The 26,594-nt window shown below is 41.4% G+C and overlaps 3 protein-coding genes across 5 annotated transcripts; 1 reads left to right on the top strand and 2 right to left on the bottom strand.

Annotated features, from left to right (window-relative positions):
• Nucleotides 1-2,478: 2,478 nt before the first annotated feature.
• Nucleotides 2,479-8,957, bottom strand: cabp1a (calcium binding protein 1a). Of its 2 annotated transcripts, XM_076104668.1 has the most exons (8): nt 5,925-6,059; nt 4,984-5,169; nt 3,535-3,565; nt 3,165-3,308; nt 2,956-3,065; nt 2,761-2,835; nt 2,581-2,653; nt 2,479-2,504 (listed from the first exon to the last, which is right to left on the bottom strand). In XM_076104668.1, the coding sequence occupies exons 1-8, from the start codon at nt 6,057-6,059 to the stop codon at nt 2,479-2,481; spliced, it is 780 nt and encodes a 259-aa protein (XP_075960783.1). The 2 variants fall into 2 exon arrangements, with proteins under 2 accessions (XP_075960783.1, XP_075960782.1); XM_076104667.1 differs by lacking the exons at nt 4,984-5,169; nt 5,925-6,059 and adding an exon at nt 8,223-8,957.
• A 2,420-nt stretch (nt 8,958-11,377) lies between these two features.
• Nucleotides 11,378-17,086, bottom strand: asphd2 (aspartate beta-hydroxylase domain containing 2). 2 transcript variants are annotated; one of them, XM_076104860.1, is made up of 5 exons: nt 16,770-17,086; nt 16,160-16,239; nt 14,477-15,673; nt 13,876-13,989; nt 11,378-13,669 (listed from the first exon to the last, which is right to left on the bottom strand). In XM_076104860.1, exons 3-5 carry the CDS (start codon nt 15,339-15,341, stop codon nt 13,539-13,541), a joined length of 1,110 nt encoding a protein of 369 aa, XP_075960975.1. In that variant the 5' UTR covers nt 15,342-15,673; nt 16,160-16,239; nt 16,770-17,086; the 3' UTR covers nt 11,378-13,538. The 2 variants fall into 2 exon arrangements, with proteins under 2 accessions (XP_075960975.1, XP_075960974.1); XM_076104859.1 differs by lacking the exon at nt 16,160-16,239.
• A 2,070-nt stretch (nt 17,087-19,156) lies between these two features.
• On the top strand, nt 19,157-26,120 carry ggt5a (gamma-glutamyltransferase 5a). Its single transcript, XM_076104697.1, has 12 exons — nt 19,157-19,326; nt 19,751-19,878; nt 19,978-20,073; nt 20,888-21,074; nt 21,183-21,343; nt 22,139-22,285; nt 22,499-22,629; nt 23,781-23,965; nt 24,223-24,314; nt 25,203-25,309; nt 25,473-25,583; nt 25,667-26,120. Exons 1-12 carry the CDS (start codon nt 19,157-19,159, stop codon nt 25,811-25,813), a joined length of 1,662 nt encoding a protein of 553 aa, XP_075960812.1. The 3' UTR covers nt 25,814-26,120.
• Nucleotides 26,121-26,594: the final 474 nt, after the last annotated feature.

The raw sequence follows: 26,594 nt of genomic DNA, 5'->3' as shown, positions 1-26,594 counted from the left end.
CAGCGGCTGCCAGTGTGCAGGAGGCGGGGCTACCTAACGTTGGACTTCCCATATGGCCAATGACTGACACATACTCTGTCCAATCACATGCTCCTGTTCAGGTTTCCTGAACTATTTTACACCATTTCATATCATAGCACAATCACATAGAACAGAAGATAGAATTGTAAGAAATGTAAGATATCTTATATTCCCTACAACATATTCAAAGGGACTCAAAATCATATATCTTTTGAAATATAAGAATATTACACGTGCTCTTTAAGAAATATCCACGCCCCCTCTTTCCGGTATGGGATGGTCCGAGTCGTGTCCAATCACAAGAGTCCAACGCAGCGCGCACACGGTGCACTCGTCAGTTGCCCGGATAGGAATGAATGAATATTGCTATGGCAACAGCAAATATGGATGACAGGTGTTTCATTAGATTTGTTTTTAACTTGACACAGCGTAGGTAAACATACCTTGGAATACCATCTATCCTTAACAGGAAGCATACACAACCCTGTATAGTTAAACTGTTTGTTACAGCTGGTGCTATATATTTTATCAATATTTGCAATACATTTAAAGCAAACTCCTTCAAAGGCCAATTTTTTTCCACAAAGTACTTTGCACAAGCATAAGGGCAAATATCTGTTGATGCTGTTTCCACCAATGTTTCTTCAGAGGCAGCATGTTATCGAGCATTTTTATCGTGGGTGTTGCTGTGCCTGAAAAACTCTCCTCAATTCTCTCCACATGAAGCACTAATTATTGCACTGATACTTTTAGTGTTATATCGTTTTAACTGCTTTACTTTACCATGGTTTTCATGTTTTGCCAAATAGTTTTAGCAGGAGAAAGCAGTGAAATTAAATCACTGCAGTTGCCACTAAGAAAAATAATGTAAATAATGTCTGTCACTGCCTCCCAAATACAGCAAGGTCTCTCTTTATCATAGCCTACCTTGTATGCATGGTGTGATGTTTCTTTAGTAATATGTGTAACTAATAAATATGTTTGTAGTATAAATAATTAGAGCAAAATTAGTCCAAGGCCACGCAGGGACACAGCACAGTTATTTTCAGTTATTTTCATGTGATAACTTGCACAATGATGGTTCTGCAGGTAAAGCTTATCCAGCCAGAGGTGTATGAATAATAGATATCATTAGGAGGTTTGAACTCAAGACATGCAGGGACAGCGCACAATGCTATACTAATATACTGAGGACACTTTAATATAGGCCTTATATATATATAAACAGTACAGATTAAGAAGTACAGCATGATATTTTAGGTCCATACCAAAACAAGCTGTAACCTGTTTTTGAGTAAGGATCATTTCATGTCTGAATAACAAACTGAAAACCATTTTCTACTATTTTGCGCCTGTTTTCTTTAGCAACATCACCACAGAAAAATGGGCTCAAATGTAAACACCTTTTATTTTTCTACAGTTAACTTGTTGAAATATTTTATTTACTGTGTTAGACAAAAATGCAAATCTGCATACTGAATTTTAATAAATTTTTCTCTTTGGCATGCATGAAAATTGCTTCGACAACACATGTGTGGAAAGTTACCACAACTACAATCATATTGACACTGACATACAGTACAGGTACAACATAATTACATCCACTGTAAGTACAGTTAAAATATGTCATTCCTACTGTATGGTCTCAGACAGGGCAGTACGGATTTTTAAAAACAGACATTACTTGTTCCCAAAGCTACATTAAACATGTGAGCACTGAAAAACATAGGATGCTGCAAACCAGAGCTGCATTAACACTGCCCTTGATCTATAGCGAATAACATATATGAAATGTATTTCAGAGTTTAATATCAAAGATCTGCCTCCTCGTTGCATGTAGTTGTCAGACAGTGATGCTTTTATAGGACTTGAATGGCACAGTGAAAAACCACAGATGGTCACACAGTTACAATGCAGGTGTTATATTGCCACATGGGTTCCTGGTTGGAGCACCAATGTCACACTAATGACATTCCACTTACAATTTGTAATATAACACATACTGTGTGAAAACATACTGAAATGTTAAACAGTGCACTGATCTTTTACATCCTCTCTACAGGCATTCCCTCTAAACATCCTGACTTTGTTGTACATCGAAGGCAACATTTTGTAAGACTTCTTTTTTTTACCACGTAGAAGATGAGACAAGACACCAGCAATCTATCTCCACAGGAAGTTATTTAGTGAGAATTAAAGTGCAAAAACACAAGTTGGACAATCGTCAGCTAGGCTACAGCAAATTCTGCCTCAGTTGAACTGGAGACTTTTCAGGAAGAACACTTGAACACTGATTGAAAGTGTGAGGTGACTCCTTGCTCCACAACATTCAAGGAGTTTTAATTCCAGTGTCATTCAGAATCGGATGGCTCAGAGATCTTAGCATGTCCTCTGTTGCTCTTGGTCAAGTATGGAGAAGGACACAGCTTCACATTCAGGACCGATCATTTCAAGATCTTAGCGAGACATCATTCGTACAAACTCTGTGAAGAGAGAGGAGGAGAATGACAAAGAACTCTACAGCGAAGCGTAATTGAGTAGGTAATAAAGAGGATTTACCTTCAAAGTCAACAAGCCCGTCACCATTCAGGTCAACCTCCCTCAGAATATCTTCTACTTCCTTTAGACCCACCTGGGAAAAAAAGGTTGGCAGCAGTTAGTGGAGCGCCACACACAGAGGGTATTCATTCATGAATGGTTCGGAGACTCTCTGTCTTCTCTCTCTGATCCAACGCTTACCTGCTGGCCCAATAACTTCCTCATTGCATCTCGGAGCTCAGATGTGCTTATGGCACCATCTCCGTTAGTGTCAAACTGAGAATAAAAAGCAGAGAAACAAAAAATATAAATTATAAAAAGTAAATAGTAAAAATCTCAAAACACGACCACAGTTTCAGAAAGCAGTTATCTAAATTCCAATCCACACACTCTTACCTCTTTAAACGCGTCCTTTAACTCTTTTATTCCGATCATGTCTGCAGTTTCGGCGAGGAGTTTGGGGCCCATCAACTCTACAAAATCCTCAAAATCAACATGACCTCCCACTTAAGAAAAAGAGATTTTGGCACAGGATGTCAAACCACAATACACATAGAGGATACAACTATATGCATTACATTTAAATACAGAAGTTAAGTCCTTACAGTTCATGTTTATCTGTTGACTCAGTTCAATCAGCTCCATTTCAGTGGGCATGTATCCCATAGTTCTCATACAGTTTCCAAGGTCTTTACAGCTGATGAAACCATCCTTGTCCTTGTCAAACTCTTTGAAAGCATCCCGCAACTCTGTAGAGCAACAACAGGTATACATTTAGCATTTGCTGTTACTTTGCACATAAGTATAAAAATTATGGCAGCATGTGATGAAATATGTCCTTCATTTCAATACATTTGTTCTGTAAAGCATTTTGACAAACCTGCGTTGTTTAATCATTTTAAAAATACGCTACATTTCTTTTTACTGCTTAACGTGAGTAAAGAGAGAGGGAACATTAAAGAAAGAGAAACTTACCATCCATTTCCTCTGGACGCAGCTCTCTGTCCTATTAAGAAATGACAATTAATCATCGGTCAGTGCAAAACCAAAAGCAGCCGTTATGATCACACATCATAACAAACTGCTTGTCTGTGTATGAGCTACATCCAAACATACCGCTGACAACGCTGTGACTCGAGTGATGCCCAGACCTAAATCAACGATCTTCTCCATAACAAGCCTCAGCTTTCTTGTGGACCTCAACAAGTTAAGGACACCTAACGGTAAAAGGTGTTACCAGTACAATGAAACTATCTCACATCTTGATGACAAAACCTCCAAGTATAAATAGGCTGATCCCTATGAAACATGACTGGAAACCATAACCCAGTTCACACAAGAATGTGACTGTTTTTATTTTTTTCCAGCGCTCACTTACAATGAACGCAACCTTTAAAGGGCAGAAAGAGAGGAAGACATATCCCAGAGCCCTCAGGGGTTAACAGCAGGAGCAGTGAAAAGTCTAAACACAACACTGAGCATTGACGTCAGGCCTAAAGAACTGTCTGACCGGAACCACTGACATAGAAAACACAGAAGGCACATGAGCCCAAGGATGCTTAACCAGCCCATCCAACATGTGCGCTCCATCAGTGCTTCAATCTGTCAATCCATCACTGTCAGTTCATCAACCATCATCACTGACATGTCCCAGACCTCATCAGTTTACTCATCTAACCTCCATTACTGCGCTGTCGTTATTGACACTTGAAAGTACAAATTATTAAGGCTGCTCAGTCTTTTCATGCAATTCACCTGCCATCACTGCACATTGATTGATCAGTAATATTGTGGACAAGGAGGACTGTGCAGATGGGGTTGCAACTGAGTAACATTGAACAGTTGTTCTATATTCGCTGTGTTGCTGAGAATTAAATAAGATCGTCAATACCATTCTCATGTCTGTGCAGTAAACTTTAACCTACAACCACCAGACGGTTAGATTATCTGAGCACAAAGAGTTGAGACAAAGGGAAACAGATAGCATAACTCTGTCTGAAGGTAACAAAATCAGTCTAAAACTCCATGAAAACATGCCATATCTTGTTTCTTACACGTCAGATATGACCACCTCAAAGTATTAACTGCACCTATACAGGAAATAATCCAACATGTGACACCCCGTAAAACTAGGTTAGCTTTTAGCCTGTTTCCAGCCTCAGTGCTAAGCTAAGCTATCTGGTTGCTGAGCTTTCAGGCTAAGTCATTTTCCAAACCTGTGTGTTTCCTTCTGACAGCTGGCAAGATAGCAACCGATGTAGAAATAGTAGAATATTATAATAGAAAGTAATTGAAAGGGTCTCTCAACAAGCGAGTGGTGATAGTTGGCAGCTTGTTTGGTAATGATAGAAATCCTATCCAGGGTTAGATATAGTGCTGATAAATACAGAGAGAGGAAAAAGACGTTTGTCCAGACTTACGTACAGTCTGCCTGCACGTGGCCATGCCTTTACTCAGGAAGACACAGGTTTGCAACCGTACGTTGCTCACAAGAACGCAGTTTTGTGTCATGGAAACAATGGACTCCTGATAAGGCTCAAGATACCCTGCCTGGCCCATCTCCTCACAGGACATCACCCCTCTGAATCTCCTCTCAGCATCCTGGAGCATCTTTCCAGAGGGGTTCAGAGACAGTGTTAGAGATCTGTAGCCGCTTCGGATCAGAAGTGCTTGTGCGTGCTTGTGTGTATGTATGAGAGAGAAACAATGATGAAATATGAAAAATGTCAGAAAGGTAAAATGCATCAATAAAACACCATGTTGCCAACTTTCCACTCATCATTCATAACAGTTTACTCTCCACGTTGGAGGGACTCGCACCTCAGACCTATACACTGTCACAGGAACAATAAACATACTCAGAAACAGAAAAAAGATGGCACAAGCTTCATATGTTGTGATCACAAAAGACATTAAGACACATTTTCTTCTGCGCGAAACACATTATTTTTTTCCTTTTGCAAAACAAAGGTCCATTAATTTAACATGTTTATCAAAATGCACTCGAGAGCCAACTACAAGCGGTGCGGTTTCAGAGTAGTTCCACTACCAACACTAAACAGTGTGGATATTAAAACTCCAAACTGTAGAATAATCATGAAATATGCCTGTTTTTGTAAAGATGTTCCTGAAAAACAATGTACAGATATGAAAAACATTGTTGCAAAAACAATGTGCAATATGATAACTGACAGACAGAAGGAACAAATGCAACAGCACACAACCAATTTCTGAGACAGTTTCTGAGACAGTTTCTGAGAAAGCTGTACTATTCAGTTTCGTTTTACCAGTTTCACCTTCAAAATCCACCAGACAAATTGAGAAAGACCGGGTGTAATAGTGCATCACACTGAAAACAATCCTACCGTTCTCAGAGGCCAATCTAAGCAGTTTCCCATACCAAAGGAGAAAAGAGGCACTAAAAAGGACCATGAGGACCTTTTCTCCGCTATCTTTGCAGTCGGGATTTTGAGACGAGTGCAAACAAGAGCGAGACCCATGAAGACAGGGGTGCTAACCTAGTGCTGGTTGGAAAAAAAAGAATCTGGAGTAATTGAATGCAGGAATAGTATGAGCAGCATATGACACAGTGAGACGCAGAGAGAGAGAGAGAGAGAGAGAGAGAGAGAGAGAGAGAGAGAGAGAAAGAGAGAGAGAAAGAGGGAGGTGAGTGAGGGCGAGAAACTAAATGATGCCTATTAAAGGAAAAGAAGGTGATCCACTGTCTGTGAGATATTTCACCCGACTGTCACACCAACCAAACTGTTATAGTTATTCTGTGAACAACGTAAACAGTTCAACGTGGTGTCACTGGCAAAACAAGAGAAATGGGATAAGGGGTGTCAGCTTTCCTGCAGAAAATTATTACAAGCAGGTGATCTTTGCTTCAGGGTCACACACATAGTGTGAGGTGTTTGCTCTTATAGGCTGTAAAATTCAACACCAGGCAGGTTTACAACAACACTCTGTAATGACCTATTTCCAGTGTCCTCACCTGCGATCTCTCTCTCAACTGTTAGACAAATTTGTCAGTTTGCAGCCTTGAGACTACATTTGAATTTGTACATTGCATTTCATATTTCTGCATGTGCCGTTGCCTTTTCTTGCCTTACACCCCCACACATCATCCTCTGCCCTCTGCAGTCAAAGACAAAGTCATTCTGACCTACAGCAGCCATGGCACCAAAGAGAGACGCACAAAGACTGTGATTGTGAAAAATGCAATTACTGTATATATATATCTACAGAAAATCAGACCACAGACAGCGAGGTCATCTTTTCCTCTGCACAGAACGTTAGTGAGGATATGGTTCTCTTCATGAAAGCTTTCAACCAATTTTTCATCCCTGATCACCATCTGCTTACATCTATTTCTGTTCTGTCGAAACACTGAACTCAAAAAATTCTCTTTACTTTATGCGTCGTTCAGACAATGTCAACGATAGCGCATGCACCTCTCAAACCATGCGGTACATTTCTGGCAGTCATTGAACTCCTCTCCATCTAACAGTCTTGCCAAAGATATTTTTGAGGTCACACTAATGCTTTCACAGAGCTGCTCGCGGGGTTATTTGTAGAATAGGCTTTCAGGTTTTTCTCCTGAAGCCACATGATCTCTGGTCCCATACTGACTATATTTTACGGCTGAGAGATTCCTCATTTTGAATTATCTGCTGATTCATGATTGGATTAAAATCCAAACACCCTACAAGGCAAGAATAGACTCTGACTTTTGAGGAAGGGACAAGGAAATGCCCTCAATAAGCAACATATATTTCAGGAGTTTAAGCAGCGAGGTGGAGCTTTGTGAGGATTTGCAATGTAAAACTAAAACCGTTAACAGACTCTAGCACGGTGAGCAGAAATTATGCAAAATCACACCACTGATAAGGATCCAAGCATATTAAGCTGAGCTCTTTCCTTTTGTGTGAATAGACTTAAGGCTTAAAATAGAGCCTCCGTTCAAAGTGCTTTGCTTCAAATACATCCTCACGGCAGTGTTCCTGATTCAATGATGCAAGAACAATAGGATATATCTTTGACCAAATACACATTAGCACATCAGATATTTCCACCTCTCCATACTAGTATCATCTGCCCCAGCACATCCACTTAAATAACAAAGGCCTGATTGAGAGAGTCTGTAGGAGGTGGTGCTGTATTTACAAATTACATAAGAAATGGATGTGTAGAAGAAGCTTTCCCAGTCCAATCTGTGATGATGGTGTTTGCAGAGTGCATCACAGAGCACATTAGCGTATATTGATTGTAAACACTTCAGTATAGCCAGAATCTACACTTAACCACTTCATATATCTGTGCACTTTTGTAGAAAGCACAAAGCACTAGTTTCTGCATCGCAAACCAAAGGGAATTTAATGCATTTCATTTTTAGATGAAGCGGGCAGTACAAGAGACATTAATGTGGTCAATCAAATTATCCATTCGCAAGCCTTTTTATTAGAACAGGCGTAACCAATATGTTTTAGATAAATTAGGATTTGGGTTGTCACTGTCACAGCTTGTCAGGGCCCCAGGAGCATCTCCGCACTTTACACATTAAACCTCTCAAAATGAGTTTATCTCACTGAACAATTGTGGAGGTGATTTAATTAAAAAGCAACTGATTAATCCATTAATTTCCCTGTATGTCAGGGACTTACCTGCCCAAACAGTGAATTGAGGATAGTGCGTATATTGACATCAGAAGCAGAAGAAGCAGCACTGGACCTCCGGGAGCGGCGAGAGGACCTGCTGGACACCGGGACCAGGGAGCAGGAGGACGGGGAGGGACTGTTGACCTGACAGCCGCTATTAGCCAAATTGCCCCCTTTATGGTCCCTCGGCTCACAGAGAGGAACCCTGTCGTCGTTGCTGTCCGACAGGGAGGGCACCCTGAGGACCGGACGGGTGTGCGTGCGGCAGCGACTGGGATGCTCAGGTTCGGGTGGTTCTGCTGCCGACGGCCGGTCCTCCCGGTTGTGCTTCCTGTGGTGGTGGTGTCGGTGTGTGGGCTTGGATGACCTGCAGCGCTCCTTCACTCCTCGGTCCGCCTCACCGTTTGGCTCCGGCAGGTCAGGAACTTGGCTGTGGGGGGCATGTGACTTACACTTGCCCCGAGTGGCTGCATCGTTACTGCTGTCCTGGCTGCCGACGAGGGACGGATGGCACAGGGGTCTCCGGGCACTGATATCGCACTCGGCCGACCAGAAGGACTCCTCGGCTTTGCTGTTGCTCTGGAGTGCGGCGGGACGGTGGTGGTGCTGGTGCTGATGCTGATGCTGATGACTTCTCCGGCTTTCTGCTGTGCGTTCAGGGAGGTGTGTCGGTCTCCTTACCGCAGAGGATGATTTCAGTAAGGAGGTCGTGGATTCAGATTTTGGAAATGAGGCACTCATTGCTGCGGATCTGGTCTAGTCTGTCTCGGTGGGTTGATCATCGACATCATACACCGTTTTGTCTCCATTGTCGACCCATATAAGCATAGCAAAGCCTGTTAAGTCAGGCTACATTTCACCACCTGATTGTTGTGCGGCAGCGCGGCCGGAGCGCGCGCAGACAGCTGAACGGAGGGGCAAAAACGGCGCTGCAGAGCGCGTCACCTTTTCATTGATGCGAATGCTGGTCTCTGGCAGCGTGGCAATGACGTGGGTGCATGGACGGTAGTAAAATATCCACTGGTCGGCAAACCTTTCCATGACAAAGACAGAAGAAATAGATAAACATCACCCCGCCCACATAGATGAACATGTGCCTTACAAGGAACTGATTTGAGATAGCGTCAATGTGCAAACTTAAACAAAAAAATAGCCTCAGTTGAATATATAAGCTACAGTCCCGGCAACAATAACAACCTTTGTGAGGCCATTTCTGCTTTTGTGTTAGGAGCAGCAATTTTTTTGTGATATGGTCAGTGGTGTTGTGTTGAATAACATTGTTTTACCAGCGTCGTGTTTGTCTTTCCAGTGGATGAAATATCACTGACACTATTGTATCAATCCAGAGCCATATTAACCTGCCATAAGATATCGGGGCGAAAACGAGCCACAAACTAACCAGTTATAAACGGAAATAACTCATGCAACAGGATCTCTGTATGTGAGTTAGATTGTGAAGTAAATACAAATCTTAAATACAAAGATGTAAGCATAATATCCGCAGAAATATGAATATTGTTGAATTTAGATTTTGACACAGGGCTTCTAGAGAACAGGGCCTCAAGATAGGGTACCAATATCAGTCTATTCTGTACCAAGATAGGGTACCAATATCAGTCTATTCTGTACCAAGATAGGGTACCAATATCAGTCTATTCTGTACCAAGATAGGGTACCAATATCAGTCTATTCTGTACCAAGATAGGGTACCAATATCAGTCTATTCTGTACCAAGATAGGGTACCAATATCAGTCTATTCTGTACCAAGATAGGGTACCAATATCAGTCTATTCTGTACCAAGATAGGGTACCAATATCAGTCTATTATGTACCAAGATAGGGTACCAATATCAGTCTATTATGTACCAAGATAGGGTAACAATATCAGTCTATTATGTACCAAGATAGGGTAACAATATCAGGCAATTTTGTAATTGATCAAACAAAATAATTGCCGCTCTTGATTATTTTCACAAGTTACCTTTATGTAAATTGAAGATTATATGTGTTATCATTTGTTGCATGGCTATGTATGTCATGTCATTTCACAGGTGATCATGCTGTTTTGTCGCCTGTATGTAGTTGTAAACTGCTCGTCTGCATTTGTATGACACTAATGACTTATTAAACAATTTTTCACTTTGTCAGAAACCCCATCAGCTACACTTGGAGGTCCCTGTACTCCACCACAGCTAATCATCCCACTAGTTTATAAGAGACATATTAGTATATTTCTACACCCACACGCATGTCTTATTATTCAAACTATATGTGTGCTCACTGGTTCAAGGATAATCCTTGTGCATATACTGTATGAACTTCAAATTGTTCTCCGTTCCAGCAATGCTACAGTATCCTGTTCTCAAGAACACACTGAGCTTTACTCACACTTCTGGTGCAAAAAGCATGAGTAGTATTGCAACTACTTGTAACTACTATCGTCTACTTTAATAATTCAAGCACTGTGACACTGAAACAAAACAATGTGCCCATAAAACATGCAGCTTATACAAGCACTAAGGGCTTTCTTAATGAATTCTGTGTTATTACTGGCATCAACTTCACATCAACATGGGCCTCCAGCCACCAAAGCTTCAGGCCTACAGATTTAGCAACACCCGTGTACTTTTAGAGAAACTCAAATGTGATCAGAAGAGGCTACGTTTTTCCAGTGAAGGATGTTTTCCCTCAACTGCTTAGCAGATGTATTACCAAATATAAACCCACGAACACAAAATGTATTGAAGACACTATTTAAACATATTACTATTGATTCTAGTGCTTCTGGCTGCCAGTGCAGGTTTAACAAGAAAAAACTTGCATGCCTATATACGCCTCCCTGTGCTACTGTTATAAAACTGCATCTGACTGAAAAGAGGCAACTCAACCTATTCTGCCCCTTTGCTGTGTATTAGTGCGAGTGTATTACCAATACCAGAGTAACACCTCGGCAGAAGACTTTATTCTTCTCTACCAATGAACTACTCAGCTCCTGCGGCATGTGTTAATCAGTATTTGAGATTTAGTGTAACAGCACTATTTTCATTAATGAAATGGATGATTCAGCAGAAGGGAATGAACAAAATGCTTTACAGTGTGAAGACCTCTTGTTTAGCATCTGTGACATCTGTGTAAAAGTGAAACCTCTGACAACAGCTGGTTAAATAAGATACTCAACCATTTATTAAATGTACATAAATACTGTTCAAAATCCACACAAGAATGCATTAAAGGACAAATCCTTAATCCTAATGTAAACAAAATGGTTGCCCCGTCATATACTGTATATATGTGAAGCAATGCTTTGGGAATGACAGTTTTCACTCGTAAGTGGAATAACAGCACTTTTGATTCTAAACCTAATTATGGACAGCTCAATGTGAGTGCCGGTGTTGGCCGATGTTGTAAACAGCTAAATCATTTTGTAAACATTATAATTGAATAGATGGGTATCTTTAATTGCAATGGACCTGTAAAGCTGCTGAAGTTACATTTTCACTACCTTTTGTGCACATATATCCATGAATGCTGTTGAAGAATTAAGGATTGTGGCTTTAATAATGGATACCAAATGGCGCTGCAAAATTACAGATTGATTCAAAATAAATACATCACATAACAACAGAGATAGTACTTCATTTTCAAGCAATTTACAGAATCTTACAAATTGAATATATCAAAAATTATTTCATGGAACGGAGAATGAAATGTGAACGCTTTAGCTGTAAATCATGACAACACAATAGTTATAGAATTGAAGACAATCATCGTAAATCATCTCAGACCTTTCCGTTTTTTTTTTTTTTTTTTTACCTCAACCCTATTTACAGAAATACAAACCGTATATCAAATACAACCAAATTACAAGGGTTTAGTAAATTTACCAAAAACGCTTCACCTCCAGTTACAGCACAGGCCGACTCACACAAATTGACCTAAAATGTGCTTTTCTAACCATGTCTTTCAAAGCAGGATTGATTTTTCAAGGGGGAGCACAATTAACTACCACACCGGCAGAGACATTAGCTGCGTCTGTAAACATTCATGTCATGATCAACATTGGACCTCCGTTATCACATATCTATCAAAACACATAGATATGATAGGTCACATGAGAAATGCCTTAAATGTATAAATTAATACTTTCTTTAGTTATTATTATCACACCAACATAGCACTTTAGGAAATGAATTTAGTTTACATATCTTTTAATTTAGTTTTTACCATTAATCAGTATTTGTAAAGCCACTATGCAGCTACGCATTGTTATCTCGTTCAATGTGTTTGAAAACATTTTGAACAAAATGATCCAGCACAGACGCAAATATCCCTTAGCTTTACCTTGGCTGTGATCTGATGTAAATAAGCACTATAATCATTGAAAATATGTCACCATTCTGCAAGCAAGAGATTTTCCACTCATGCTTGAGGCAAAAGTGTGTCCCACATTTGAAAGTGGGCATATCCACCGACAATCATGTTTTGGTTTGACTCAAACATCTTAAGTGTGACTGAATATGTTGAGTAATATAGAAAGTGGAATGATCTTTTTTTTTTTTTAGCCCTTGGGGGAAATGTATGCAGGTGTTACAGTAAGTTTAAAATAATTGGCATTGGATGTTAAGTGTAAAGTAATACCACCAATACTTTCTTTACACTAAATGTTTAATAAGTGGACAACAAACACTTACTCAATGACTCCAGTTCATGTAGGCTATAGCGAATACCGGTAGAATAGGTTGGCCAATGGACCTAGATATGCCGTGAAGCATAACAGCAAGAGGGTGACACATTATTTTTGGCTCGCAAAGATCCATTCATCATATCTGTTCAGTACTTTGCCTTCTACTGTTTCAAGCAGCAACCAAAAAAAAACTGAGCTTCAAAAAGAAACTTCTATAGAAATAATTTTGCTCCAAAATTAGCCCAAAGTTGGAAAATGTGAAAAAAAAAATATATTTGATGAGAGCTGCTTGTTGGGCAATTTCTTTAGTGTTCGGTCACATCATTCTGCATATGCAAATACATTGAAGATTCATATATTCAAAATAAAATAATGACCGATAAGCTAAAATGTCCCTGCCATCATGTTAACATACATTAATAAAATGGCTGCATTTTAAGATTGAACTTTTGATAAAAGAGGCCCAATGTCTGGTCATCTGCTAAGAAGAGTTATGAAAGTAACTGTATGAGGCAGAGAATATGTACACAGTGAGTGGGAGCTGGTCTGGAGGCAGAAAAAGAGTTGCTCCCCAATCCTACGGACACTTCCCTACACGGCATATGTCTCTTGGTCAGACATGGTTTCTCACTCACACCTATTTTCCTTCCTTGTCCTCTAAGCGGCCTGGAGTAAAAATGTAGTCCAAGGCTTGTCTCTCAGCAGCGGCCACGTTGGGGTGCCAGAGGTCCACCATGAAGACCACCCTAGGGCCGTCCTCTGCACCGCCTGCACACACACACACACAGACACAAAGCAACAGAAAAACCATGACCCCATTTCTGCATCTTGGGGTAAAACCCCATCAGAGTATTAAAACGGCTCTCAATTGACTTGATATTGGATTATACTATTTTTAGGTCAATTCTCCTTAAATTAATAAATAAAAAAGGGTATGAAGTGCAATAAAAGATTCAGTTTTAATCCCTTCTTACCCTCGTGGAAGGCCCTGTGGAGGAAGGAGTCATCAAAAAGCAGACAGCTGCCCTCAGACCAGCACTGTGGCTCTCCACCAACTACAAGCTCACAGGAAGGGGGCACTCTAAGACCTGCCAGAGAAAAAACAAAAAGTCCATTCATCTGTCATTATGGGACAGCAAAGCATTGGGTATTGATAAACTATCGCCCAAGTGACATATCCCAGACAAAAATGACCTCGCCTTAGAGAGTCCCGTATGATTACAGTATGCCGTTTTAAAGCATTTTACGAAAGACTCTGTCTACCACAAGAAATACCACTATTTATAGCCATCTCAGAGGGTGGAGTTGGAAATAGAATCAAAGCTCAGGTGCAGTCAAAACAATAAAAATAATCACACAAGCCACTAAATTTCAGCCATGTGCCGTCATGACCCAAGAGGATCCAGATTTTCGGTCTAAACAGCAGCTGATTCACTAGGTTGCTCGTCCTCTCTACTTAAATATGCTATTTACACAAATATATAATTTGCTGTTGTGGTAAGTTGAATGCACAATAAGGCTCAGACATCACATGGTCGAATCGGCTTCCGCTCACTAAACAGTTCACTCTCTTACCCAGGTGGCAGCGCAGCCTGACATTTGTTGGACCGTAATGCTCAGTGATCAGAGCTCCAGGCGTCAGCACGGAGAAGCAGGCGTTTCCAAACACGTTGTTGGCGATGAAGGTGCGCAGCTGGCCCAGCACCCTCCAGGCCCGCGGACACCTCCTGACATTAAGAACCAGAGGGGTGCCTTGGTTGACCAGGTAGTAGGTCCACCACTGCCCCCGAGGAGTGTTGTTGGCTTTCCATCCTGGTGGCAGGGAGGAGCCGCTGCGGGCTGGAGGTTGGTGGTAGATGCTCTCAAACTCGGCAAGAAGGGCGGGGAAGCTCTGCTCCAGCAGCTCCACGTCGTGTCTCTGTACTTCTCTGGAGAAGAAAGGAGCTGAAGGTAGGTCTGGGAGGAAGAAGACCTCTGGCCTCTGAATGGTCGGTCGGCTGTTGAGGTATCGGCCTTGATCACGGACTCCTTTGTGCACCCTGCCCATACCTGACCAGGTGTAGCGCTTGGCGTAATCCTGCAGGCTGTGATAGAGCCTCTGGTTCAGACTCTCGCCGGCGCTGGTACACCGGAAGCACTCTGGCGACTGGCAGAAGGCGAAGCCGTTCTGCTCTTCGAGCATTGATCCATTTTTCCCTTTCCCCTTGCCACGGCAGTCTGAACTCATGAAGCCCCCCACCACCCCTCCAATTCGGCTGGGCCCAGCCAGATACCTCCCACGCAGAGGGCTGGAGCCATGCTCCCGGCCCACCCTGTAACAATACCACATGAACAGCAGCAGCACACACATGGCTATTGCGAAAGCACAGATCTCACACTCCCTGATAGACTGCATCCCTCCAGCCACAATCTCCCTCACATTCTCTAGTGACCACTCCATCTGGGCTTGTCTCTGGATTGCTGAATCTGACGGGAAGGGGGGGGGGGGGGGTGCTGATGAAAAATTAGTTAACACGTCTGTTCTTGATCGGGATGGCCTTAAACCACACACAGGGCGTTAGTGAGTCTAGTGTCAAGCATGGTGTATGGTATGGTAAACAGTCTGCTGATTTGATCTGACACACTCGCTCTTCAGTCCTGACATTTCACCAGTCTGCAACGGGGGAAGGTCTCTCCTTGCATGTTTCCTGGCTGTGCGGTATTCGTGCTGCTCCCTCTCTCTTTCTTTCAGACAAATGCAGACAGACACCGCACCTTAGGGTTATCTGTTCCCTGAAAAAACCAAGACAGAAGGAGAGAAAGAGGGATGAGGAGAGAGGAGAATACTGAAACTGACATTAGGGGTGATGCTGCGATTGACACGAAGGATCAAAACTATTTACTGTCAATGTGTTGCCATGCAGAATGAGTTAACCTGACGCAGGCATCATAACAATGTGCTTTGGGTCTGCGAAACATATCTTCCTCCTCAGAGTTTGAGCAAATTCCCATCCTGTATGCACCACAAAGCACACCTGCTGAAACTCACCCACACACTGTGGACTTCAAAATGACTGCACCCCAAACACACACACACACACACACACACACACACACAATTTGGAATTCACACTCTCCTATACGTAGGAAAACAATGAGTCATGGGCACATTGCTGCATTTAAGACAAATCTCTAGCTTTTATATTTTTAACGCACCACGCTTAAAGGAGCGCGCACTAAACAGTGAATTATATAAACTCAAACAGTGTTGATACCCACCCACATGTATAATTGGCATTCATGGGTTGCTCAGCATGAGCTGCATTAACAGTTCCTCTCGGGGCGAGGGAGGGGGCGAGCTGTATTCGGTGTAATTGTATGCAATTTTTTGAAAAAAAAAAAAAAAAAAGAAGGAAGACAGGATTATATTAGTATGATTATATAATGATAATGGATCATCAGCCAAAAAGCGAGGAGTGCAATGCGTCAACTGTGATCAGATCTCCGCGATGCTTCTCACCAAAAATGGTCGGATAATCCTGCTCCAATAGATCCTCCCCTACATCCTGTCTGACAGCATCAAGACGCCCCCACATCCCCCACACACACCCTGATGTAAGGACCATAAAACACAACCACGAAGCCATCCAAAACACACACATACACACACCCTGCCTTATTCCTCCACTGTTTCCATGTAATTCTGCCACCAGAGCTGGCGCCACCAGGGCCACAATGCCATAAAAACTGATGATCCACGTACTGACGAGCTGCAACGCTCAATAAGCCAGGGAAAACAAGCAGATGGTAGTAACCGAGCTCGTGTTTCCTTCACTAGAGCTACGTGGATGTTTGGTGCGTTGTTTCGTGCACAGGTTTGTATCCATACCTACTCAACATTCATGACTGTGGCCAGTGGAGAGGAGAGGCGCACAGGTGTTTCTCCCGGGCGAAGCTGCGCACCACTGCAGTGCACAAGGTAGACGGATATCACTCGCCAACATTATAGGAAATAGCTCCAAAATGCACAAAAGAAGTCCTAACTGGAACCGACACCCACCGCGCGCCAGAGAAAAAATAAGAAAGCTGTCCCACGACGGGTTGACTCCCTGTCTGTGTGTCTGTGATGGACAGCAGCGCCAGATAGGCTTCAGACAATATTGTTGTAAATACTGAGGCTCCACCAGGGAAGCCGCCGACCATAAAAAAAAATGAAGAATACGCAACAATGTTTCCGGGGGCAGCCCTTTCAAAATAAATGTCTCAGTGAGGAGCATTCTGAGTTTTGGAGCCAAATTATAGAAACGTGGCATGGACGGACTGGTAGCCGGACCACCCAGTAATGAGTCATAGGGTGATGTCAAACTCACCCGATTACAGTACAACGTCAACAGTTAGCAGCAAAATAATTTAACAACAATTTTATGCTTAAACAATTGCCTGCAATGATTCGACTGAGAATATACAAAACAATACATTACTCCAACACCAGCGCTGAAATGCTTGCTTATTCATTGGTTAATCAATGAATTGATCGACAGAAAATGAATCAATTATATTTTGATGATTCATTGTTCGGTGATATTCCAAACAAAATGCAATTTTTTTTAATTATTTCCTGGCAGAGAACAACTGGCAGGTTGGTAGACAATGACAATAATCATTAGTGCAGCACCACTCAAAGCCTAGTGATTCTGTTTTCTAAGTTTACCGTGGGCCACTACTTTATTTCGAAGGCAAAATTGCTTTCTATCCGGTGTTGTTCTGTTAATCTTTGGCTGACTTGACTCAATTGAGAGCCTCCCTCTTCAGTATGCCTCATGGTTGCCCATCGACTACTATTTGATAAAACGACAGACAGCATTTCCCAAGATGCTTTGCAACTGTTGCGCTCACAGCAGCCATAGAGCAGTATTTTGATGGTGATAGTTATGACACATAACACGACAACATGGTCAACAACTTTTCCTAGATGGATCCAACTGCGGACAACAATCCTGGAGAGCCTACACTTATCTCATTGGCGCTCATACCAGGAGCCCGAAACTCTGCAATGTTATCTTGTTGACATGAAAACTCAGAACAAGTTCTGCAGCATAACTTTGATTATGCAATAACCCACTATTACATATGTGGGTTCATGCTGATTATGAGTTGAACAGGCCCAGACTGGTCTCCGTGTAATTACACCTGTTTTGCTTTGTGCAATACCAGTACTATTCACAATTAAAAAATGAACAAGCTAAAACCTGTAAAAGTGAGAACCTTTTAGTTTTAATTTGGACAATTGTGCCTTTTAAGCTCCTAATTACAGTGTGTTTGCGCCTTAAGCCTCTATTGCCCAGAGTTTTGAGGTCAAACCAGGGATGTAGCACAACATTCTTGACCCCACAGGGATTCTCTGTAGGTATCCACAGCTATTCATTCTACTATCTTCATGGGCCCAATTAGAGATTAGAAATGAATCCCAAATCCTGCTTTTAATGGCACATTTGAAGTTATGTGCAAGGTCAGCGTGACTCTCTCCGTTAGTTTGCAACAACAGGAAGACAGTAAGAACAATTTGTTTATGAGCACACATCCACTGAGCCCAATAAAAAGAATGAGAGTCATGAGATGCTTACAAGTCATCGTTTGCAAGTCCAAATAAACATTTTTTTAAAGTTGTAATGAACGTTCTATCATCTGCTGCGTGCCATCCGGTCTGCATAGAACACTGCATAGCTATATCTGAGGAATTTAAAGCATGTGGCAAACATTGAAACAAAATATAGGGCATTCAATTTAAGATTTTTATTAAGAGGTAAATATAACGAGGCCAAGTTAAATGCATCGATCTGGTGCACTTTGACAGCAAAATGAAGATGCTAGATCAAGGAAAAACGTTGTCCCGTATTAACCCCAGGCCGCCCTAAAGACTCATGAGGGGATCCTCCCACACCGAGCTGTGACATGATTGTGACACACTGCAGGCTAGAACATGACGATTGAGACCAGTGACGCCACAGCACTGTGAGTGAGTGAGAGGAGGCGGAACCCCCCCCCCCCCCCCCCCCCCCCAACCAATGCATACACCTCTGGGTGCAAACGTCCCAGCAACTTACTTTCCCTCCTCCTGCGCCCCGGACGGAGAGGTGGAGCCAGACGCGTCTCTTTTGATGAGGCAACCGGGCTCAAAGGCGGTCATTAAAGTTGGAGTATTTCAGAGAGAGATAACCTGTAAAGTTCATGATGAAACCTTAACAATCTCCGCGGAGGTATTGGATAAGATCAAGCATGGCGAGGTCAAAGAAGACAGTGTACACTTGTTGCGCACTGATGCTGCTCGGCGTGGTTGCTACAATTGTATGTATTGCGGTGCTTGTGGGGCACACTAAGTGTCCAGATGGCACGTTCTCAAGCGCTGCAGTGGCTGCAGACTCTGGGAAATGTTCGAAGATTGGACGGTGAGTGACAATTTGCACTTCTGTTATGGCTAAATAAACATGTCAATTTGTTCTGGTCAGTAAGGTGCTCTTCATAAACACCGTAGGGCCTACTGACCAGAACAAATTAACATCATATTACGCACAAAAGACTATTTCTATGTTATGAGAAGACTAGTACGAAGTCCTATTAAAACTATATAAATACTTCTATATTTATACTATAATGGTAAAGATCAGAGTAGCGAGGTAACAATTCCATTCTAACTAATATGCCTCTTTGAATCAGATGCAAATCTATACAATATTTAATAACCAAAGGAGTCTTTATAACACCAGCATATGCAAAAGAAACACTACATGCCCTTACTTGGCAGGTACATGTGTAGTATAACATATTTATATATTGCTACGAATAGCAAGCAATAAGGGATATGTCTTTCAGGGACATGCTTAAAAAAGGAGGATCAGCGGTAGATGGCGCCATTGCTGCGCTGCTGTGCACGTCCATCATAAACCCACAGAGCATGGGCCTCGGAGGGGGGTCGATATTCACCGTGATGGACAGCTCTGGTAACAGCTACATTCATTCAACCTTCTAATACAGCATATTGTAGAGCGTGTCCTGTGGTGGAGACAAAAGTAAATTGATAATATCTCCTCTTTTCAAAGGCAAAGTGAAAATCATCAACTCCAGAGAGACTGTGCCGGGGAAAATAAAACCTGACCTGCTGAAAGCTTGTCCCAAGACTTTTCAGCTAATTTCAGGTACTGCTTTGGCATAGCACATCAAAGATCTGTATTGTTTTATTTCCCTGATTCTTTCAGTTGGAGCGTTTCTTGTTTTTCTCGTTCCGACTGTTGCGTCAGGTATACTGAGCTTCTGTATCTTGCTGGAGGAAGCAGGGATAAGCCTTAATAATGTACTCTTTTTGGGGAATTCTTTATGGTTCACATCTGGAGAACCCAATTTACCATAGAAGGACACAAAGATGAATGATTTAGGAAAAGGTCTAGGACTGAAGATAATGTCAGTCCTTTCTTGGACATGCAAATGTCTGATTATATACATACTGGGGGGCCCAGCTATCATGACATAAAGAAAACGGCCACAGGCTGAGCTCTTAGCCAAGACCACACACACACACACACACACACACACACACACACACACACACACACACACACACACACACACAACGCACGCAGGGGAACGGGAGTCATAGCTATTAATCATGTTGCAACATATACTTGTGAGGCTATTTAAGTAGATGGGAAATAACTGATACAATGACATTATTAAACAAGGAAGAACTTTTGTTTAGAGTAAATTAGTTACTAATTTTATTGTTTATTTTTGCAGGGACAGCACACAATTAAAAGCAATTGAACCCGAATGAGTTAGAAGCTAATATGCATCAGTTTTTCCTGGACAGGTAGACAATTGAACAACCACATAACAATGAATACACCACAAATCTCTCTTTAGTCGAAAGGCTTAACATTTAAAAAGTGACTGCAACTGTTCTTTGCTACTTTGGAAGCTGAAAGGGTTAGACTAACTATCTATCCATCCATCCAGGTAGCCAATGGATCGGGGTCCCAGGGGAAATTCGGGGTTACGAACAGGCACACAAGCTTTATGGGAAGTTGCCGTGGGCCACCCTCTTCCAGCCGACCATCCAACTGGCCAGGGAAGGGTTTCCTATTCCTCTGATCCAAGGTCGATACATCGCTTACATTAATGCGAACGAGACCAAGCCGCTACGGTACAAAAAAACACCCTAAAATGATTTGAAAAATATGAAAAGCACAAAATGAACATTTCACCTTTCTACATTTAAATGCTATTTTCTTTCTTTGTATTTGTCCTTTAGAGAGTTGTATACAGATAAGAATGGAAACTTCATGAAGACTGGTGATATTGTGAAGTTTGAGAAACTGGCCGACACCTTGGAGATAATTGCAAACCAAGGGGCAGATGCTTTTTACACTGGAAGAATAGCGGAGGATTTAATCCGTGACATACAGGAGGCAGGTATTGCCAGACGGGTTTCATCATTCTTTTTTTCCCAACCATTTTCTATCTCTGCCTCGCAGAATGATTTAATTACAAATGAACAAATCAATTGGGTCTGTAAAGTCACATTGTTTCAATGTGACTTATATTTTTACTTGAATCTGTCCACATATGTTTTCGGTCTAGTGTGAACTTTGACCTATGGGCAGCCGAGCAGGGGTTTCCTGTTTTCTCATGAGAACCAAAGTAAGAGTTTCTCCCCAAGTGGGGGAGCCTCATAGCAAACAGATGGGTACCTAATTAAATGTAAACATCCTTTAGACCACAGGAGACTGACTGACTGGACTTAGATTGACATACAGCTTCCCACTGGTGTGAAAAACGCGTCACTCAGACGTGATTTTAAGGCTCGCTTCTTTGTGGAGAAGACAGAGTCTCCCTTTGCTCTTCCAGGGTGAAGAGACGCTCTCAATGCTATTCAGCTGTTAGCAACCTATGACTCTGTTTTATTCTATTAGATATGTTAGTGCACATTTGAGCTGTTTAGGCTCGATAGATGTTTGATTTTGTTTTGATTTGTTTGTAAGCGTTTTACAATCTTTTCTACATTTAATCCTGTAATAAATACTTAAAGGACAGAAAGCTTGAGATACTTTTGATTTCTCTCAAGGAAATACATTCATTTCCACCACATAAAGCACTGCAGCGATCACTCACACACTCCAGTGTGAGCTGCTTGGAACCATTAAAAGTCTTAAATATGGAGAGCTGAGATGCATTTTCAGTTCCCTTTGTTTCAATGTTTTTGCACAGGAGGAACTCTCACAGCGCAGGACTTGGCATCGTATAAAGTTACAGTGACTGATTCGTGGGTTGTTCCTTTGGGAGAGTACCAGATGTACATACCCCCACCCCCTGCAGGGGGCATCATCCTCAGCTTCATCATTAACCTCATGAAAGGTCCCTGCTGTACACAGATTGCAGAGCTGCCACTCATCCACACTTTCAAATCACATAATAAAGCTTGTTCATGTGTTGAACAGAGAAATGCTAAATTAACACTTTCATTGTTTGTTGCATGTAAGCTGTTTACATAAATGAGGAGAATATGAGGGTTTAATGCGAGGGAAGCGTCTAGATACTGCAAAACTAAACAATTGCTTTCATTTACAGGATACAACTTGGATTCAACATCTTTGATAGGTGAACAAAAGACACTGTTTTATCATCGCCTTGTTGAGGCCTTTAAGTTTTCCAATGGATTAAAGAAATACATCCGTGATCCAGGGTTCAGCTCAGAAAAAGTAAGTTATTTTTAAATAATGAATTCTAGTCATGGCTTATAACCAGCGGTGATAGTATTTAGATCATTTACTGACGTAAAAGTAGCAAGGCCACAGAGTAACATTTAACCATTACTGTTAATAAGTAAACATCTTGCTTTAGCAAAAGTACACAAGTATTATCAGGTAAATATACTTAAAATATCAAAATTAAATGAAATTGTTTAGCAGAATAACTGCAGCTACTCTATTTACTGTTGAGAGGTTTTCATTTATATACAAATGCATGATATTTTATTTGTTGATCATATTTTTTACGGTAACATTTTTTATCTGCAAAGTGTACAATATTCCCTCTGAAATGTAGCGGAGTAAGAGTATAATGTATCATAAAATGGAAAGGGAAGTATAAATAACCTAAAATTGTACTAACAGTACTTGAGTAAATGTACTTAGTTACTTTCCACCATTGCTTCAATATGAGAACCTTACAAGTGAACTGTCTGGTCTTGCTATCAATATTTCCGATGAGAGCCCCGTCCTTGAGTTGTTATGGTGACTGATTAAACATGTGTGCATCAACTTTGGTTGCATGCCACTTTCCTAAAGTGGAGGAAGGTATAGGTGTTAAAAAAATCAGTGGTATTCTTTGACTTGATTAACTTTGAGTCAAGTTTTATTGTTGCTTTTGATCAGTGTTTGCCTGCCTTATTAATAGGTTATGATACTGTTGTCGGCCCTCAAAACTTTCTCTGGTTAGTTGGAGTTGAATTGTGTAATAAGCTTTATTATTTGACACCTTCCAATTTCTAATAAATGCATTTTGTAACTGGATGTTTCTCGGCAAACCTAAATTCTTAATTTAAATAATCAATCTTAGCTTCTGAATGCAACTATTTACATCAAATATGACTTTGTTTCCATATGGGCTTAGTTATTCTGATTCAATGTTTGAAACAAATAATATAGGCAGATAAATACAGCAAGTGCAAAAACTGGGAGTGACAGGGTTATATATGGGGTACAGTTCCCTTTCAAATTTAGTTCTGATTTCAATTTTTATCTTGTTTCCTCTGCAAAGCAACTGTGAAATACAATCATAACTTCACCTTTAAAAATGTGTGTTCTTTTGTTATGAGTGTGTGTTTTTGAATGCTCTGTACTTTTCACAGATGGCCAAGAAACTCACAGAGGATAGCTTTGCCACGCACATACGGAGCTTGATCAGCAGCGACAAGACTCATGGTCCCCGCTATTACAACATCACCCCGCATTTGGAGAGGATGGGCACCACGCATGTGTCTGTGCTGGCTGAGGATGGATCTGCTGTGTCTGTCACTAGCACCATCAACCACATGTCAGTATTTGAAGGGGTTCTGCTTCACAGTGAGAAGTCACTGTTGACTTAAAAGTAGAAGATTAAGATTCAGGAGATTAAAGAATGAGTGTTTTTGCAAAGAGAATTTAAAAATGAACCTCTCTTTTCAAAAGACTCCAGGCATCACAGTCCATAAGCACAGTATTGGGGGAAACGCAGTTTTTAGAAGGGCATGTGTTTCATAAGTGCATGCCATAATGTCAAGATCCAGTTCATTTAAATTATTTTCTTCACAGATTTGGCTCCAAGGTCATGTCTCCGAGGACTGGCGTCATCCTCAACAACCAGCTGTCTGACTTCTGTGGGAGAGAAGAGAACATCTTTCCTGGTAACCAGATCAGCACGACACATTTTCTGTTTTACTTTAACCGATGGTGAAATACAAGAAATTCAGGGACAGGTTTGTTCTTTTCAAAAACAAGTAACCTGACTTACAGTATCTGAGACATCAGACCTGATGGTTTATGGTTTTGTGTGTGGATATCAAGCAAAGGTTTTTGGACATATTTAAGCTTACCGATCTCTTTTTAGCCGTGCTAATGGCTCTGGTAAGAATGGCATTCTGTTGGTCTGTCAGTCCTGCACTTTGTCCCAGAGCCCTAATGACTTTCGTGATCTCACGACTTTTCCTCCAGTGCCGCCATGAAGTTGACTTTTGTTTTTGTGTGTGAGTCTGAAATGAGTCTAACTATTGAATGGATTGCTATGACATGTTGTACAGTCATTTATATTCATCTGAGGATGACTTAAAAGAGGCTAACTTTGGTGTTTCTTTGATAACGTGTTTGTCTACTGCTGTCATCATGTCAGAATTTTAGTTTGTCCAATACCTGCAAAACAAATGACATTCCCATCAGCCTCAGCTGCAATTCATGTTTAGTGTAAATAAGCAAATGTTAGCATGCTAAAATGCTAAACTCTGGTAATGAATGGTAAACATTAACCTGCTTAACATCAGTTAACATTTCTCATTGTGAGTATATTAGCATACTGAGGTTAGCATTTATCAGATCCTATGTTTAACAGAAGAGTTCTACTTCTGTCTGACGTCAGCTGCTGCACAAAGGTTAAATATATGCCATTATGCCAACTGTGATTCACATCATTCAAAGACATTGATTGCATTTATGGTAACTTCCTTCTTTTTCTTCTCACATTGAAGAGTATGAGTTAAAGCCGTCTGCTCTGTCAATCAAGGCTTTTGTTGTGTTGTCAGGGCAGCAGCCTCCATCCAGTATGGCCCCCACTGTGCTGAAGTCTAAGTCAAAGACGCTGGTGATTGGATCGACTGGTGGGAACATGATCACGACAGCGATGGCCTCGGTGCGTGTCCAGGGCAATAACACTAAGTGCCATTAAGATAAATTGCTGCCATCTAATGCCCCTCACTGGTGTCAGAGCAAGTTCTGTCTTCACCATAATCCATTCTGAACTCATCACTTTCCCATTTGACAGATTGCATGTATTATTCTGTTTTCTCTTCCAGGTGCTCATGAACCACCTTTGGTTTGGAAAGAGCCTCAAGGAGGCGATCGCTGCTCCGGTTGTTTATGTCAACCCTCAAAATTTAGTAGGGTTTGAGCAGAACTTTGATGAGGTAATACATTAAATACATTTATTTGCCAAAATAAACACTTGATATTTATTCCATCTGAGTCTCCTTATCTCCTTGCCCTTCAGAATGTAAGCAAAGCTCTGGAGGCTCTGGGGCACATAAAAATAAATCTCAGCCATTTCTACAATGTGGTCAATGCTGTGGAGAGGAAAGATGGCTGCATCTGTGCCGTGTCTGATGTCAGGAAACTGGGCGAAGCAGCAGGTTACTGAGACCAAGAGCTAGTGACATTGGTTTTGCAGGAGTGCCTTAAGGTTACAGAGACCTTCTGAAGCCACAAAACCACAAAAGCTGCAACCGATGATGTTGTATCATTGAATAAATCACTGAATAACTGGCCTCTTCAGCTGAACACTTACAAGCAGTTGAACACTTGGCCTCTTAACAGAACTGACTGTAACAGTGACATAATGGATTTTAATGTGCACAAAGAAACAACTGTGACTGTAAACTTACGTCTTTGTTTGTACCCATCTTTAGTATCAATAAATACTGGTGGCAATCTATACCAACTACAAATCATGGTGTTAAGTGCTTTCTTTGGATGCACCAAAGTTACCCTCAGCTGGCTGCTCAATCTCTTGAACCTGAGATCACTGCCATGGATATCTGTGAATCCATCCTTCTGTGCTATATTGTATTCTGAACAGTCTGTGTGACTTCTCTGTGCCGTTTTTCATAAATTACTTTTCATTTTTGTGCCAGAGCATGCACCAGCTGGAGCAAGATAATCAGATCAAATAGTGAGTCATACAAACAGGAGAGGAGTTTCCTGAGAATAATAAAAATTCTGAACTTCAAGTAGCTGCTTAAAGGCCTGCATGGGAAATGTTTTCAATTAAAACAATAAAGTCAAATAAACAGTTTTTTTGTTTATTTTAAATTGTATTCAAAATCCAGGGAAATAAAACACTGAAGGGAAAAGGTCAGATAATAAGATCCTGGTGTTTTTGGGGGTTCGGCTCTGTTGCCCTAGCACATGGTATTTGGACC

The sequence above is a fragment of the Anarhichas minor genome, unplaced genomic scaffold (genome assembly GCF_050575085.1).
Source record: "Anarhichas minor isolate MPS153535 unplaced genomic scaffold, ASM5057508v1 ptg000030l, whole genome shotgun sequence".
Lineage (NCBI taxonomy): Eukaryota > Metazoa > Chordata > Actinopteri > Perciformes > Anarhichadidae > Anarhichas > Anarhichas minor.
The sequence above is the reverse complement of the archived record's forward strand: the minus strand, read 5'-3'. Positions and strand labels throughout refer to the sequence as shown.

Coding starts and splice junctions, on each gene's coding strand:
- asphd2 (XM_076104860.1), bottom strand. CDS start 15,341: ATGGAGTGGTCACTAGAGAATGTGAGGGAGATTGTGGCTGGAGGGATG. Junction 13,990..14,476: donor CAGGCTGCGCTGCCACCTGG/GTAAGAGAGTGA, acceptor TTTCTCTGGCAG/GTCTTAGAGTGCCCCCTTCC. Junction 13,670..13,875: donor CCACAGGGCCTTCCACGAGG/GTAAGAAGGGAT, acceptor GTGTGTGTGCAG/GCGGTGCAGAGGACGGCCCT.
- cabp1a (XM_076104667.1), bottom strand. CDS start 8,957: ATGAGTGCCTCATTTCCAAAATCTGAATCCACGACCTCCTTACTGAAA. Junction 2,836..2,955: donor TAAAGGACGCGTTTAAAGAG/GTAAGAGTGTGT, acceptor TTTTATTCTCAG/TTTGACACTAACGGAGATGG. Junction 2,505..2,580: donor CGGGCTTGTTGACTTTGAAG/GTAAATCCTCTT, acceptor CTCTCTTCACAG/AGTTTGTACGAATGATGTCT.
- ggt5a (XM_076104697.1), top strand. CDS start 19,157: ATGGCGAGGTCAAAGAAGACAGTGTACACTTGTTGCGCACTGATGCTG. Junction 19,879..19,977: donor CACCGTGATGGACAGCTCTG/GTAACAGCTACA, acceptor CTCTTTTCAAAG/GCAAAGTGAAAATCATCAAC. Junction 21,344..22,138: donor CCGTGACATACAGGAGGCAG/GTATTGCCAGAC, acceptor GTTTTTGCACAG/GAGGAACTCTCACAGCGCAG.